Source organism: Eptatretus burgeri, chromosome 1, assembly GCF_056783735.1.
Source record: "Eptatretus burgeri isolate ZD-2024b chromosome 1, Ebu_testis_v1, whole genome shotgun sequence".
NCBI classification, from domain to species: domain Eukaryota; kingdom Metazoa; phylum Chordata; class Myxini; order Myxiniformes; family Myxinidae; genus Eptatretus; species Eptatretus burgeri.
Window position 1 is genome coordinate 155,494,461 of NC_140961.1, and position 13,044 is coordinate 155,507,504.

The window sequence follows — 13,044 nt, forward strand, 5'->3', positions numbered from 1 at the left end:
CCATATATCTATTCCATTTTATAAGCAGAGAGGGCTTTTGATCGCAAGAACAGAATGCACAGCTTATCAGCCCGGTCACCTTGTACTTGCAGAAAACCCAAGCATTGTCCAAAGTGTCAAAGAAAGACAAGATTATAAGTAGGTGGTAGGCCTTAACAACTAAATAGTAGAACAGTAGAGGAAAAACACAAACACTTTGACCTACTCAGACTGAGGCAAAGGTTTCTTGTCTAGAGAGTAATAATTTCCCCAACACGGGGAATAGGGAAAGAAAGTTCAGTTAAGGCGACAAGTCAGGTCAGATATGGAAGCATACGCAGGAGCAGCGCTGTGCTATGTCCACTTTCTGCTGGTACTACAGAGGACTCTGTCTGCTCATCCTCCAGGCAGATGTCTGGCCCATCCCCATCTACTTAAGATGGTGATCATCCTGCTGCAATCATGAGGCACATGGTCAGCCCAATGGTCTCCTCCACTCATGCAGCTCTCTCGCTCAGAAAATCTAGTGAGCAGCAAAATGATCCACATGCCCATACAGCTTCAAATGACACTCATGGACTTTGCAAGAAAAAAAATCTCATTTGAGTCTTTCTCAGCAATCTCTCGTTGAACACAATGTCTCAACAGCAAGAGCCAAGGATTCTTTGAAGAGACCTGGCACCAAAATAATAAAGTATCCATCTCATATCCCTGGTCAAAATTCAACTTTCCCATCCAGAGAGCAAGATTGGAAGCAACAAGGACCTGAAGACTCACACCTTCATTCTTCTGCACTGGTACGGGTAGCACCACACTCCATGATCCAGTTAATCCATGATTTCCCAGGCTTGACCTAGACGTCTATTGACCTTGGGCTCACAGCTAGCGGAGACATGCATTTCACTGCCAATGCAAGTGGATCTCTCCTTGACCTCAACATCCTCACTCCAAACAGGTACAGACGAAGTAGCAGCATTCCAGATGTCATTGAATCCCTGGATCTTAGCTTTGACCCAAGAAACTAAAGGCCCGGTCACACCTTGACGTTTTAGCCAGCGATGGCAACGTGTTAAAATTTATGTAAAACGCTGGCTTACGTTGAACTTTTGATGTTTTTTTTTAAAGATTCGGACGTATTCATAGTGACTTGGTATTATGTATAACGCATTGGTAACTACACAGAACGTTTCGTTGTGTTATAGATAACTTATACCAACGAATGCTGAACCTGTTGTCGGCCGACACAACCGATGCCCAACGATAGTCTAACTCAGGCATAGCGCGTTGCACGCATCGCCGATGATGTCGTGGCGTAGCCTATTAAAAGGTTGACACACAACGATTCAAATCATAACTGCCGTAGAAATGGAAGGGTCAAATTCGCGGTCACACCTTGGCGATCTTGCCAGCGTATGCCGACGTAACAAAAAGTGTGTCTAAAACGTTGGGGCACGTCGAATACGGTATGGGTAAGTTTCGTATGCGCGAGTAGAACGCTAAATACGCTATCATAAGTCGTAGTAAGTAGAGTACGTCAAGAAATTTTGAACATGTTCAAAATTTTATGACGTACTCGGCGTATGACACACGTTCGCATGCGATGGGGATAAGTTTTACACACGATATGTGGACGCTTACACACGTCCACAAACGCTACTTATAAGCTACTCATAAGTCGAAACACGTCGCGGTAATGTCTTTTTTTATGCGAAACTTATTTCTAACTTATGTTTGACGTGCTTTGAACCAATTCTTTACGTAGCCCCAACACACATCGACGTATGTAGACGTATTCCAATGACGTCTTCCGGTCGACAAAAAAAAAAAATGAACGTGTTTCTAGGTTACAACTGCCATATAAAGACGTGTTCCCAGCGGTTTTGAGAATTGGTATATAAAAATGGTGTTCATAAAAGGGGAACCCAACAGTGTTTTCGAGTCCTTTTTGAGTCGATGTCCATGTCAGCAGTAACAGTATCAGTATTAGTATTAGTATTAGTATTAGTATTAGTATTAGTATTAGTAGTAGTTTGTTCATGTTGGCAGTAGTAGGTGGGTGTGAGGGGGAGGGTGTGGGTTATGATGGATCGTCCTTGCGTCCGCGTGTCCACGGGTAGGTTCATAGGCTGCCACTCAACGATTTAAATGGCTGCATCTCCACTATTGAAAGTAGACGCTTGCACTCAACAATTGGATTTTTTTTACACTCAACGACCTTTAAACGGTACCACTCAGCTAGTTTCATTGTTTACAATGAACGATTTAAATTGCTGTCACTCGCCTTTGTTTTTTTTTGTTTTTTTTTTTGACGCTGGGGTTTGGAAATTTGAAACGTTTCTTCTGAACGTGTTAAAACGCTCAAACTCGACTATTTTAAATAGACGCTGCCAATGGACAATTGAAATCATAGCCAAGCTAGACATCGAAGTGTGAACATCCTCGTCATGCCGAAGAAAAGTTTGAAGAATGCTGCAAATAAGTGTCCTGGCCGTGGCCGTGGACGCTGACGCAAGGACGATCCATTATACCGACGTCTTTCAGCCTATGAGTAACTTAAAAGTAACGTCTGTCGACCTGTGGCAACGATCGCGTAACGTGCCAACAACACGTTAATCATAGGTAGGAAATAAGTTTCGGGTACTCTAAACATTACCTCGGCGTGTCTCAACTTATGATTAACTTACAAGTAGCATGTGTTGACGTCTGTCAACGATCGCAGACCGTGCCTACAACTTGTGGCCAGCGTAGCGGAACATGTGAGTCATACGCCGGCATACATCGTGAAATTTCAAGCATGAAAAAATTTGAGGACAACCGAAAAGTACAACGTTTAAAGCCAACGTACAACGACGTATGGCAACGTACTACGACGTATGCCAGCGTGCTCTCAATGTTATCAAAACTTACCCATAACGTATTCAACGTGTGCCAGCGTTTTAGAAAAAAAAATTCAAAAATCGGCATACGTTGGCTAAAACGTCAAGGTGTGACCGGGCCTTAAGATCCAGGCTTTGTCACTTCTCGTTCCGGGTTTTGAGGGAAGAGCTGGTTCTCTTGTGGTCTTTGCCAACTTTCTCAAAATTAACTTCCTGGTCATTATTTTTCACGTTTTAACTGTTTATTTTCTTACCTACTTGTTCACTGGGTGTTCCTAGTTTGGTTTGGTTTCAAAAATCGTGTTATTTTGTGAGTTTTTGTCGATCTTATCATATAAGACTCCTTGAGGCCTACCTGTCCTTCCCATCTCGGTATACGATCATTGTATTTGTATTCTCTCCCTATTACCATCAATTCCTATTTCCCCAATTTTCCCAACGCCCCCTATCTATCCGTCCCAACTACAAACTCTGTTTCTTGTCTTAAATTAAAAAATATAACAAAAAAACAACAACAACAACAACACTTTCTCCCTGCATGCCCATGAGGAATGATTCTTCTTCCTCTTATTCTTCTTGTTCCTCCATTGCCAGCACACCATCTTTCTTCTATTTGAGCTGACACACTCTCACCATTGTCTTCACAATTTCTTCCATCAACCTTTCATTCTCAAATGTTATCTCATCTTCAAAAATGCATAAAAATAATTTTCCTTGTATCCTTCAAAACGATACACCTCCTGAAACCATGTGTCTCAACTTTCCCTCTTCCTGGAACTTTTCATTGATCCATCAGCTTCACTGCGTTTTCCATTCCAAATTCACCATTCACCTCACCATCTTTTCTACAACCTTTCCTTCACCTAATCTCATGTAATCGTGAGGTCCAAAAGGTCAAACTCGGTCCAAGGTCAACAACTAATGTGGTATTTCTGGAATCCTCAATTTTCATCCTATTGATTTGAAATTTGAAAAGGATTTGCATATCAGGTCACTGAATTCAACCAGCGAGTTATTTTGGAGGTCAACATCGACCAAAAGGACAGCATGGGCCAAATTGCTAAAATTGTCAATTTTCACTGATTGACTTGACACACAAAAATACTCCTCATTGGAAATGAGTGTTTTCCATCCCCTCCCTTTCTGCTTTTCATTTTGTTTTGTTGCTTCCTGAACCGTTCTATGTTCTCACTCTCCACATCCCTTGACTGTATACAAAAAACACCTCATGGCATCAGACACAAGGTTAATCCCCCACCTTTAACTTTTGAATTTAACTTCCATCAACTTTCAATCAACTTTCACTCATCTGAGATTGAAATGACCATTGCTTCACGTTTTCCTCTTTTATTCGGAAATAAAATTCTGGGGTTCATATTGTTGCGGGGCCAGGCATCGACCGCGAGCACGACCGCAAGATGGAGCTGCGGAGTCGGCTCGACCGATCACCCGGAATGTATAGGTTGTCACCCTGGATAACTTCAGAGCCGACGGGTCCACTATCGGACCGAAGTTCACCAATGAGGTCGACCACGTGGGGTAGGGTCAATTGCCAATTTCAATTTACCTAAATACCCATGTGGTCCAACTACCGGGGAAATTCACCCTCGCCCGACTTTGTCCGAATCGAGTCACGATCGCCAACTCGGATCCGGCATAACTGAGTGGAATTACCAAAGTCGAGCCCGATTGACAATTTACCGGCCCGAAAGGCCGTACTAATTCTCAAACACACGTCATGTGGAACCAATGGAGGAAAGGACACGAACGAGCTGATAAATTGAACAAATGGGGTTTATAGCTCAGTCAAAATAGGGTTTGACCTCGGACAAATTGGAATAGAAATCAAGCCTGTGGCCAAGGGAGCCCCAACACCCCCCCCACACCCCCACGGGCCCTGATACAGGATTACCAAGTCTACATTTGTTACACATTCGTTCTATAATCACTTCAATTACAAAAGAGCTCATAGTTCATCAACTGTGGGGAGATGCCGCCCCTAGTCTGAAAAATATTACCAAATTTGGTAGTCTTCCACTGTAAGTTGATGATGACAAAATTCAGTTCACGTCAAATTGTATGTGTCATTCTCTGCATTGTCATCGGAGTTCTCGGTTTTCATATTCTCACAGATGCCTCTGCATTCACGGTAAGCTGGTGTGCATTCCAGATCAAGTCCTATGCATCCACAACGTTTTCCGCACCCTGTCTTGCATTTGCATCTTATGACCTCTAACTGTGCTTTGGGTGCCACATCCAAATCTGTCATTAGAGGAAAAATTTTCCCTTCAATAACTTTCCAGCCCCAGTCCTATGCCTGCAAGTTCATGCCTTCCACTCCCACACTTGTTGATAGACAGGTTAACTGTGGTACTTCATTGCTCCTGAACTTGGTGCCAATACCTTTGGGTGCACCAACTTTTTGCTCGTCGTGACTCGTTCTTGGAATCTGTGGTATCTTAGCAAATCTAGACTGTCATTGGACTTTGTCTTGTATAACCAAAGCAAATCTTTCTCTCCTGCCTGAATTATCTCCTTAACACTGGATGCAGAAATATTAAAAACCACAGCCTGCTCTTGAAAGCATTCACTGTTCTGTAGCAAGTTTAAAGCCACACCCTTCCCAAAACCAAACACTCGTGAAGTATGTCACATCCGAGAATACCATGCACAAATAGAATATTCTCACAGACAGTCTCGCCAAGGTGCTCACGTACACATCTGATGTTCAGAAATTTTTCAGTCTGTCCCTGTTTTGGCTCAGGTCTCCGGAAGACATAATGGCTCAAGTTATTTGCATGGTAGCAGAGGAGTACCAGAAGATCTGTGTCATCTCCAACGAGAATCACCTCACGTTGAGCAGCAACTTGTATTGCTGTCTGCACGATAAGCAAGTCAGCGTCGCCTCTGGCGTGATGAACTTCACAACCTGCTGCTTCTTGGGAGTTTCTCAAAAAGTGAAGAAATCGCTGCTTATTTGCATTATTTGAAAGAAATTCTTCATTTTTGAGTTGTAGGGTCATCTGTGGTTGAAAGTAAACTGTTCGGCCTTAGCGCTTTCCAATTCGTCTCTGATGAGTGCCATCTTTGGTAGATGGCCCTCTAGTGTAGCCATCAAAGACAACAACTGCCTCTCTATAATGCTTCCTCACATAGGTCACGTATCTGTCCAAAATTGCCTGAAAGGCTTCTCCGATTTGCCATGGGATCCTGTGAAGTAAAGCACCACCATCAAGAACATACTGGCAGTGCAGAGGTACAGAATTTTGCTCCCCCTGTGGTCGGGTAGCCCAAATAGCTTTCGCACGAGATGGTTTGCTTGCTTTCAATAGCACATATTTCGTCTCAAACAAAGCAGGTGGAAATGAGCATAGTTCATATTGAAAGGCATACTTGAGATTTTCAGCCTGTGTTCCTGCAATTACCAGTCTCTGAAAGAGCAGTTGTGGATCAATGTTTACTTTCTCTCCATTTATAATAATTGTAGACTTCGACTCAGGAGTGATCACTTGATTTTTTCTCCTGAAGACATATTGCTGAACATGTTTCCCCTCCATTTCATTCAGAATTTTATGCCCATCTTGCTCTGCTTGTTCCACATTGACATCATCCCTGGTTGCTACACCGGTTGCAATATTGCGCAATGTGGGGCTGTCTTCAAATGGATTTCTTTCAGTGAGGATGGAAACGAGTTTATTTGTAACGTGCAAAGTCGTGCAAAGTCCTTCCACGGCCCTCTTGAGCTCCTGACCACTTACAAAGCTTTTGTCCGTAGCCTGATGGAGTACTGCTCTCCCCTCTGGGCTGGTGCTCCTGCCTCCCACCTTTCTCGACTTCACGCTGTCGAAACCAGGGCTTTTAAGATCATTGGCATCTCCCGCAATGAAGCTGAGTCTTTGGGCTTCTCACTCAATCACCGCAGGTTGGTCGGTGGTCTTTCTGTCTTCTACCGACTCCTCTCCAGCCTTGCCCCCCCTGCTCTCTCTGCGATTTGTCCCAACCACATTTCCACAGGGCGCTCAAGGTCCGCCAACAACCCCCTTCTGGTAAAACTACCAAAATCACGAATCACTGCTCATCTTCACTCTTTCATTCCTCTTTTTTCCCGCCTTTGGAATAAACTTCCTCACTCTATTCTTTCCCATTCTTCCCTTCAGGCTTTCAAAACAGCTGTTCACCACCACCTCTTATCTTCCCCATCCAAATCCTCGATCTTTTCTACCCCCGATAATCCACCCAAGCCCACTTCCTTCAATTCTCCTGCTTTCCTTCCTGAAAGTCCCTTTAATGTCCATCTTCCCCTCGCCATGTTCCCCGTCCCATCCCCATCCCTCTCCCTTCCACAGTTCACCTGTGTCTGTTCCCCAATGTTTTGTCCCTTCCACTCCCGCCCCTCTTGTCTCATACCTCCTTGCTGTGAGTTGTGTGTTAGCTCTCATACGAGCCTCGACCAAGGTATACAAAAAAAAAAAAAAAAAAAAAAAAAAAAAAAAACGTCCATATCTTTCATTTCCCGAGTTTTTGACAATTCCTTGTGTTGCTCACTCGTTGAATATGTGACTGAGGACAGTTGCTGCATGGCATTGTTCACCTCGGCACAAACAAAGGTGCTGCCATCTATTGATAGATATTAGCAGGGAATACTCAATAATTCTGAAACCCTGAACTCTCAGTAAACACCAAGAAACAAATCATAATGAGAGCCAGGTCTTATAGAAACAAACCAGATACGAAAATGGCTGTATTAACCTGCTATCTTTAGCTTCCGAGATATGAGGATTTAGCATTGAAATGATGTAATAAATCATTACTATTTTCATATTTTAGCCCTAATAATCATTGGTACCACCAGCAAATGTGCAGTGACACAAAACAAGCTGAAATAAAGGATTTGGTTTTTGAACAAACTACAGAATTATAAACCTGTTTACCTTTGGAGAGCTGAATTGACATTTGGGGGTGGGGACCCCCTGGGAATAAGATAAGGAACACACTAAACTGTTCAGTCATGTGTTTATTTGAAAGATTCGCTACAAAAACATGGGTAAACACACCAAGATTGTGGATGTAGCTTAATTATTCACAAAGTTATCGTAATTTCTTCATTTTAGCCCATGCATCAGTTGCTAATGGATGACAATTTTCAATCATTAAATACAATATGTTCCACCAAAAAAGAGTTGATTTGATTTTAGTATGTCATGCAACAGACCTTTTCTCAACAAAAAAGTGGGTTCATTTCTATTCCAATTATTCCGAGGTTACATCCACGATTTGGGCAAGATTGACTGGCTCATTATTTATACAACAATAATTGGGGAACGAGGGAAGCACGTCAGAAGCAGAGTTAAACCAAATATTAATAAATCCACGTATATACAGGCAAAAAGCACTTATACAGTTCACTACTAAGCAAACGGGCCCACGGACACACACACACACACACACACACACACACACACACACACACACACACACACACACACACACACACACACACACACACACACACACACACACACACACACACACACCTAAATATGGGACCAAATGGTCTTTAATTGGACCTCCAGCCTGTAGGACAGTCGGGCTGAAGACCAGGGTCTGTCTTGGACCTTTCCACCTCGTGTGGTCTTCAAGCTCACTCGATCCGCGGAGGAGGAGGAGGGGAAGGAGGAGGAGGAGGAGGAGGAGGAGGAGAACGACGGCCAAGACGATCACCAAAAACCACCGCTCCATGACGAAGAAAACGAAAACCAACCAGACGACCACCAAGGCCACGACGACGAAGAGGACGACCAACCAGACGACCACCAAGGCCACGATGACGAACAAGACAAGCACGCTCCCTGTCCGAACGCCCACGCCTTTATTCACCCTGTTTTTTTTAGGGGGGACGTCTCCACCCACCCCAACTCTCGATCTGAAGTGGTGAGGTCCCTGATTGGCCAAGGGGCCCATCCCTCTCATTCTGGGCGTAGCCTTGATATGAGGTGGTGAGGTCCCTGATTGTCCAAGGGGCTACCCCTCTCATTCTGGGAAGAGTCTTGATCTGAGGTGGTGAGGTCCCTGATTGCCCAAGGGGGGCCCACCCCTCCCATCCTGGACGGACCCTCGATCTGAGTTGGTAAGGTACCTGATTGGCCAAGGGGCCCACCTCTTTCATTCTCAGCAGAGTCTCGATCTGAGGTGGTGAGGTCCCTGATTGGCCAAGGGCCCCACCCCTTTCATTCTGCGAGGAGTTTCGATCTGAGGTGGTGAGGTCCCTGATTTGCCAAGGGGCCCATCCCTCTCATTCTGGGAGGAGTCTCGATCTGAGGTGGTGAGGTCCCTGATTGGCCAAGGGGCCCATCCCTCTCATTCTGCATGGAGCCACGAGCCGAGGTGATGCGAAGCCTCGCCCATGTTCGTGGTTGAATGCACGAAGAACAATGGCGCCGGTCAGAGTGAGGGGAAAGTGTAAAAATAAAAGAAAAGCCTATGAAAGTAACTCACAGCGCATTTACATTTATTTACCCATTAGACAAGGGAAAGGAAGCTCGTGTACATGAGACAAGGGAAAGGAAGCAAGGAAAGGCAAGTGTACATCCCTTAAGACCATCCTGCCAGCACATTTCCAAAAGATTGTGACAACAGATATTGTGTGATTTACATTGGTTTCATTTTCTTGAATTGTGTGCAGATTCCGCCAACTGCTATTCCTGTCCAGAGATGTTCTGGTCGACGAAGGAAAAGAATGGTTGTGTTCGGATGCCTGTCGAGTTTTTGGAATTTTCCGACCCCCTAAGTCTTATGCTGCTTGCATGTACTACAGTTGGACTTGTGTTCACAATTTTCATCGGTGTGATGATGTATCTGCTTGATGAGATGCGAATTGGAATTGGACTTTTACTTTTTGCACTGACAGGTTGCTTTGTTTCTACTATTATTTTTGTAGGTGAACCAACAGATGCAACCTGTCCAATAAGGCAAACACTTGCCTCCACTTCCCTTGTATTTGTCATTTCTTGTGTTATAAGCAGGACCTATGGAATACTTTTGCAAATAAGAGGTAAGTTTTCAGACTGTGGCTTTGATGGAAGCAATTATTAATGATTAGATTATTAATTAATATTCACAGCTTTGCAGTTTTTACAAAATGATTCCAGTGAATGATACGATATTTATGAACAAGTAAGTAACATCTGATCCCCACTCGTGATGAAGAAATTTAATGAGCAGCTTAATGACTTTGAGATCAAGAGGAAGTGGAATGATGCATGTTCTCTACTTTGAAAGAAAACACATGGCAAAATTTTTTTCACTTTTTTTTTTCTTTTAAAATAAAACAAGTACTCTTGATCCAACCAACATTGCGTCATTTAAATATATATTTTGGACCTGACATTTCTGAAATAATTTTCACACTAGGTTGGATCCCCATCTGCTAGAATAACACCAATTGGAACCTACAAGACAAATTAGAATTCACCAGGAGTAAAAGCCAACACAAGACACACTGTTAGGTCAGCTGAGCAATCCCTTGGACGTCACCATTGTTTTTAACATGATCATAAGTACAAAGATAATATTCCTCTTTGAGGAAACATATTTTGTTGTCATCTAAGTGCTGAATAAACAATCATTTTTCCAGATCCACTTCCACATATTGGCTTCTGGATAATGTTGAGAAGAGTAAATCCACAAGCTTTTGTGTTGCTCGGTGTGAGTCCTCAACTATTACTATGTATTTCATGGGTCTTATGGAATCCCACAAAGTCATTGAAAAATTTATCGGCAAATCCTGGAACCGTCATATTGGAGTGTCGAGATTCATCACCTGTTTGGCCAATTAGTGCTTTTTCTTACCTGGGATTCTTGATTTTAATATGTTTATGTTTTTCTGTGAAAATCTCTGAACTTTCCCCATCATTCAGTGAGATAAGATTTATTAACTTCAGTATGCTCGTCTGCTCTCTCATATGTTTGGCCTTTGTTCCAGCCTATGCAAGTACACAGGGAAAATATTCCACCGCCTCTGAAATATTTGCTCTCCTTGGGACTGCCTTTGGGATTCTGAGCTGTATTTTTGTCCCAAAATGCTATTCTGCATTCAAGGTGAAAAAAAGCAATTAGTTGAAAACTTTTACTCCATTATGCAAGTGCATGCTGTGCAGTGCCGAGAAACAGTCCACAACCCCTTTTAAATTTTTCACCGTTTGTTGCCTTATCACCTGGAAATAAATTGCATATAATCAGACTTTTTCCACCTTTATTTACATATTGTAACCCACAACTTCCAAGTAAAAAACAAATTCTATAAATTTCAGAAAATTAATTAAAAAAAAAATCTGGAACATCTGAGTTGGACAAGTGTCCACCTCCCTTATAATAGAAATTGCAAATGAGCTCGGGTGTAACAATTCACCTGCAAAATCACATGAGTTAATTGGCCTCCACCTCTCTTAAATTGTAGTGATTCTGATTATTTCATAATAAAATCAGTTGTACCTGGAGGTTTCCTCTTCCTGGTTGTGCATTTCAAAGCAGACTCCACATGAGCACCAAGGAACTTTCAAACAGCCTCTGAGATAAAGTTGTGGAATGACACAGATCGGGAAATGGTGTAAAAATATTTCAAAGGCCTTAAATTCCATTGGAGCACAGTCAAGACCATCATTAAGAAGTGTGAGGCACATGGTACCACCAAGACCCTGCCTCGATCAGGCTGTTCCATCAAACTGGATGCCAAAGCAATGAGGAGATTGATGAGAGTAGCCACCAAGAGGCAATGATAACTTTGAAAGAACAACCGGCTTGTATGGCAAAGACTGGTCACTGTGTGCATGTACCAACAATATCCCAATCACTCCACAAGTCTGTCTGTGGTGTATGGTAGGGTGTCAAGATGTAAGCAATTACTCACAAAAGCCCACCTTGAGTACCGTTTGAGGGATGCAAAAACAATCCAGAGATTCTAAAGACATGTGGCAAAATGTTTTGTCGTCTGATGAAACTAAGGTGGAACTTTTTGCCCAAAATACAAAATTTTACATTTGGCATAAACCCAACACAGCACATCACCCAAAGAACACCATCCCAACTGTGAAGCATGGTGATGGCTGCATCAAGTTATGGGGATGTTTCTATTCAGCAGGACTGGTGCACTTGTGAGGATAAAATGGAAAATGGATGGAACAAAATACAGAAAAATCCGAGAGGAGAACCTGCTTCCTTCAGCACGATAGCTGAAATAGGGACGAAAGTTCACCTTTCAGCATGACAATGACCCGAAGAATATAGCAAAACAACACTGGAGTGGCAAATGAGCAAAAAGATAAATGTCCTTGAGTAGTCCAATCAGAGCCCCGACCGAAATCCAATCGAAAATCTGTGGAATGACTTGAAGATTGCTGTCCATCAATGCTTCACGTGCAACTTGACTGAACTTGAACAGTTTTGTTCAGAAGAATGGGCAAATATTGCACAATCAAGGTGTGCAAAGTTGGTAGAGACGTATCCCAAACAGACTCACAGCTGTAATTGCGGTCAAAGGTACTTCCCCCTCGTATTAACTCAGGGGGGGCGGGGTGGACACTTATCCAACCAAGATATTCTAGATTTGTATTTTTTAATTAATCTTCTGAAATTTGTCGATTTTGTTTTTCACATGGACGTTGTGGGTTATGATGTGCAAATAAAGGTGGAAAAAGAATGATTTAATGCAATTTAATTCCAGACTTTTCGGTAACAAAAGCTGCAAATTTTGAAAAGGGATGTAGACTTTCTATAGGTACTTTATGTTGATCATAAACATTATTTTTAACATTGACCATGCTGATATGAAAATGAAAGTCAAGGCAAAAACTAGTTTTCATTCCTAATTTTATATTTGTTCTTTTTTTTTATAAAAGTACATTTTTATATTTAGAAAAGTACATTCCCATTGTTTAAATAGTGCATGTTACATCCATATATTGAGCTCTAATAAAAGCGAGAATATTCACATTACAATACAGCTGTTCTTTTTTGAAAATACAAAAAATTTTTCTCTTCAAATGTGTCACTTCTGCATTGTTTTTGATTATATAAGTGAATAAAGATAATTATTCTCTTTATCATTCACTGCTATTACTCATAAGGCCCAGAAAAGAGCTCTCCACTATTCTCGGGCCTGTGCTGTAACATATTTTGCTTCTTCATCAGTAAT

General features: G+C 42.4%; 1 protein-coding gene across 1 annotated transcript in view; it reads left to right on the forward strand.

Annotated features, from left to right (window-relative positions):
• The window catches only part of LOC147035805 (uncharacterized), a 71,106-nt gene extending 58,315 nt beyond the window's left edge, over window positions 1–12,791 (forward strand). Inside the window, exons 7-11 of the mRNA XM_085869600.1 lie at window positions 4,988–5,004; window positions 5,620–5,749; window positions 6,422–6,554; window positions 9,538–9,906; window positions 10,489–12,791. Coding sequence (XP_085725726.1) covers window positions 4,988–5,004; window positions 5,620–5,749; window positions 6,422–6,554; window positions 9,538–9,906; window positions 10,489–10,970 — 1,131 coding nt within the window. The 3' untranslated portion in view covers window positions 10,971–12,791. The remainder of the gene's footprint in view (window positions 1–4,987; window positions 5,005–5,619; window positions 5,750–6,421; window positions 6,555–9,537; window positions 9,907–10,488) is intronic.
• The last annotated feature ends 253 nt before the right edge of the window (window positions 12,792–13,044 follow it).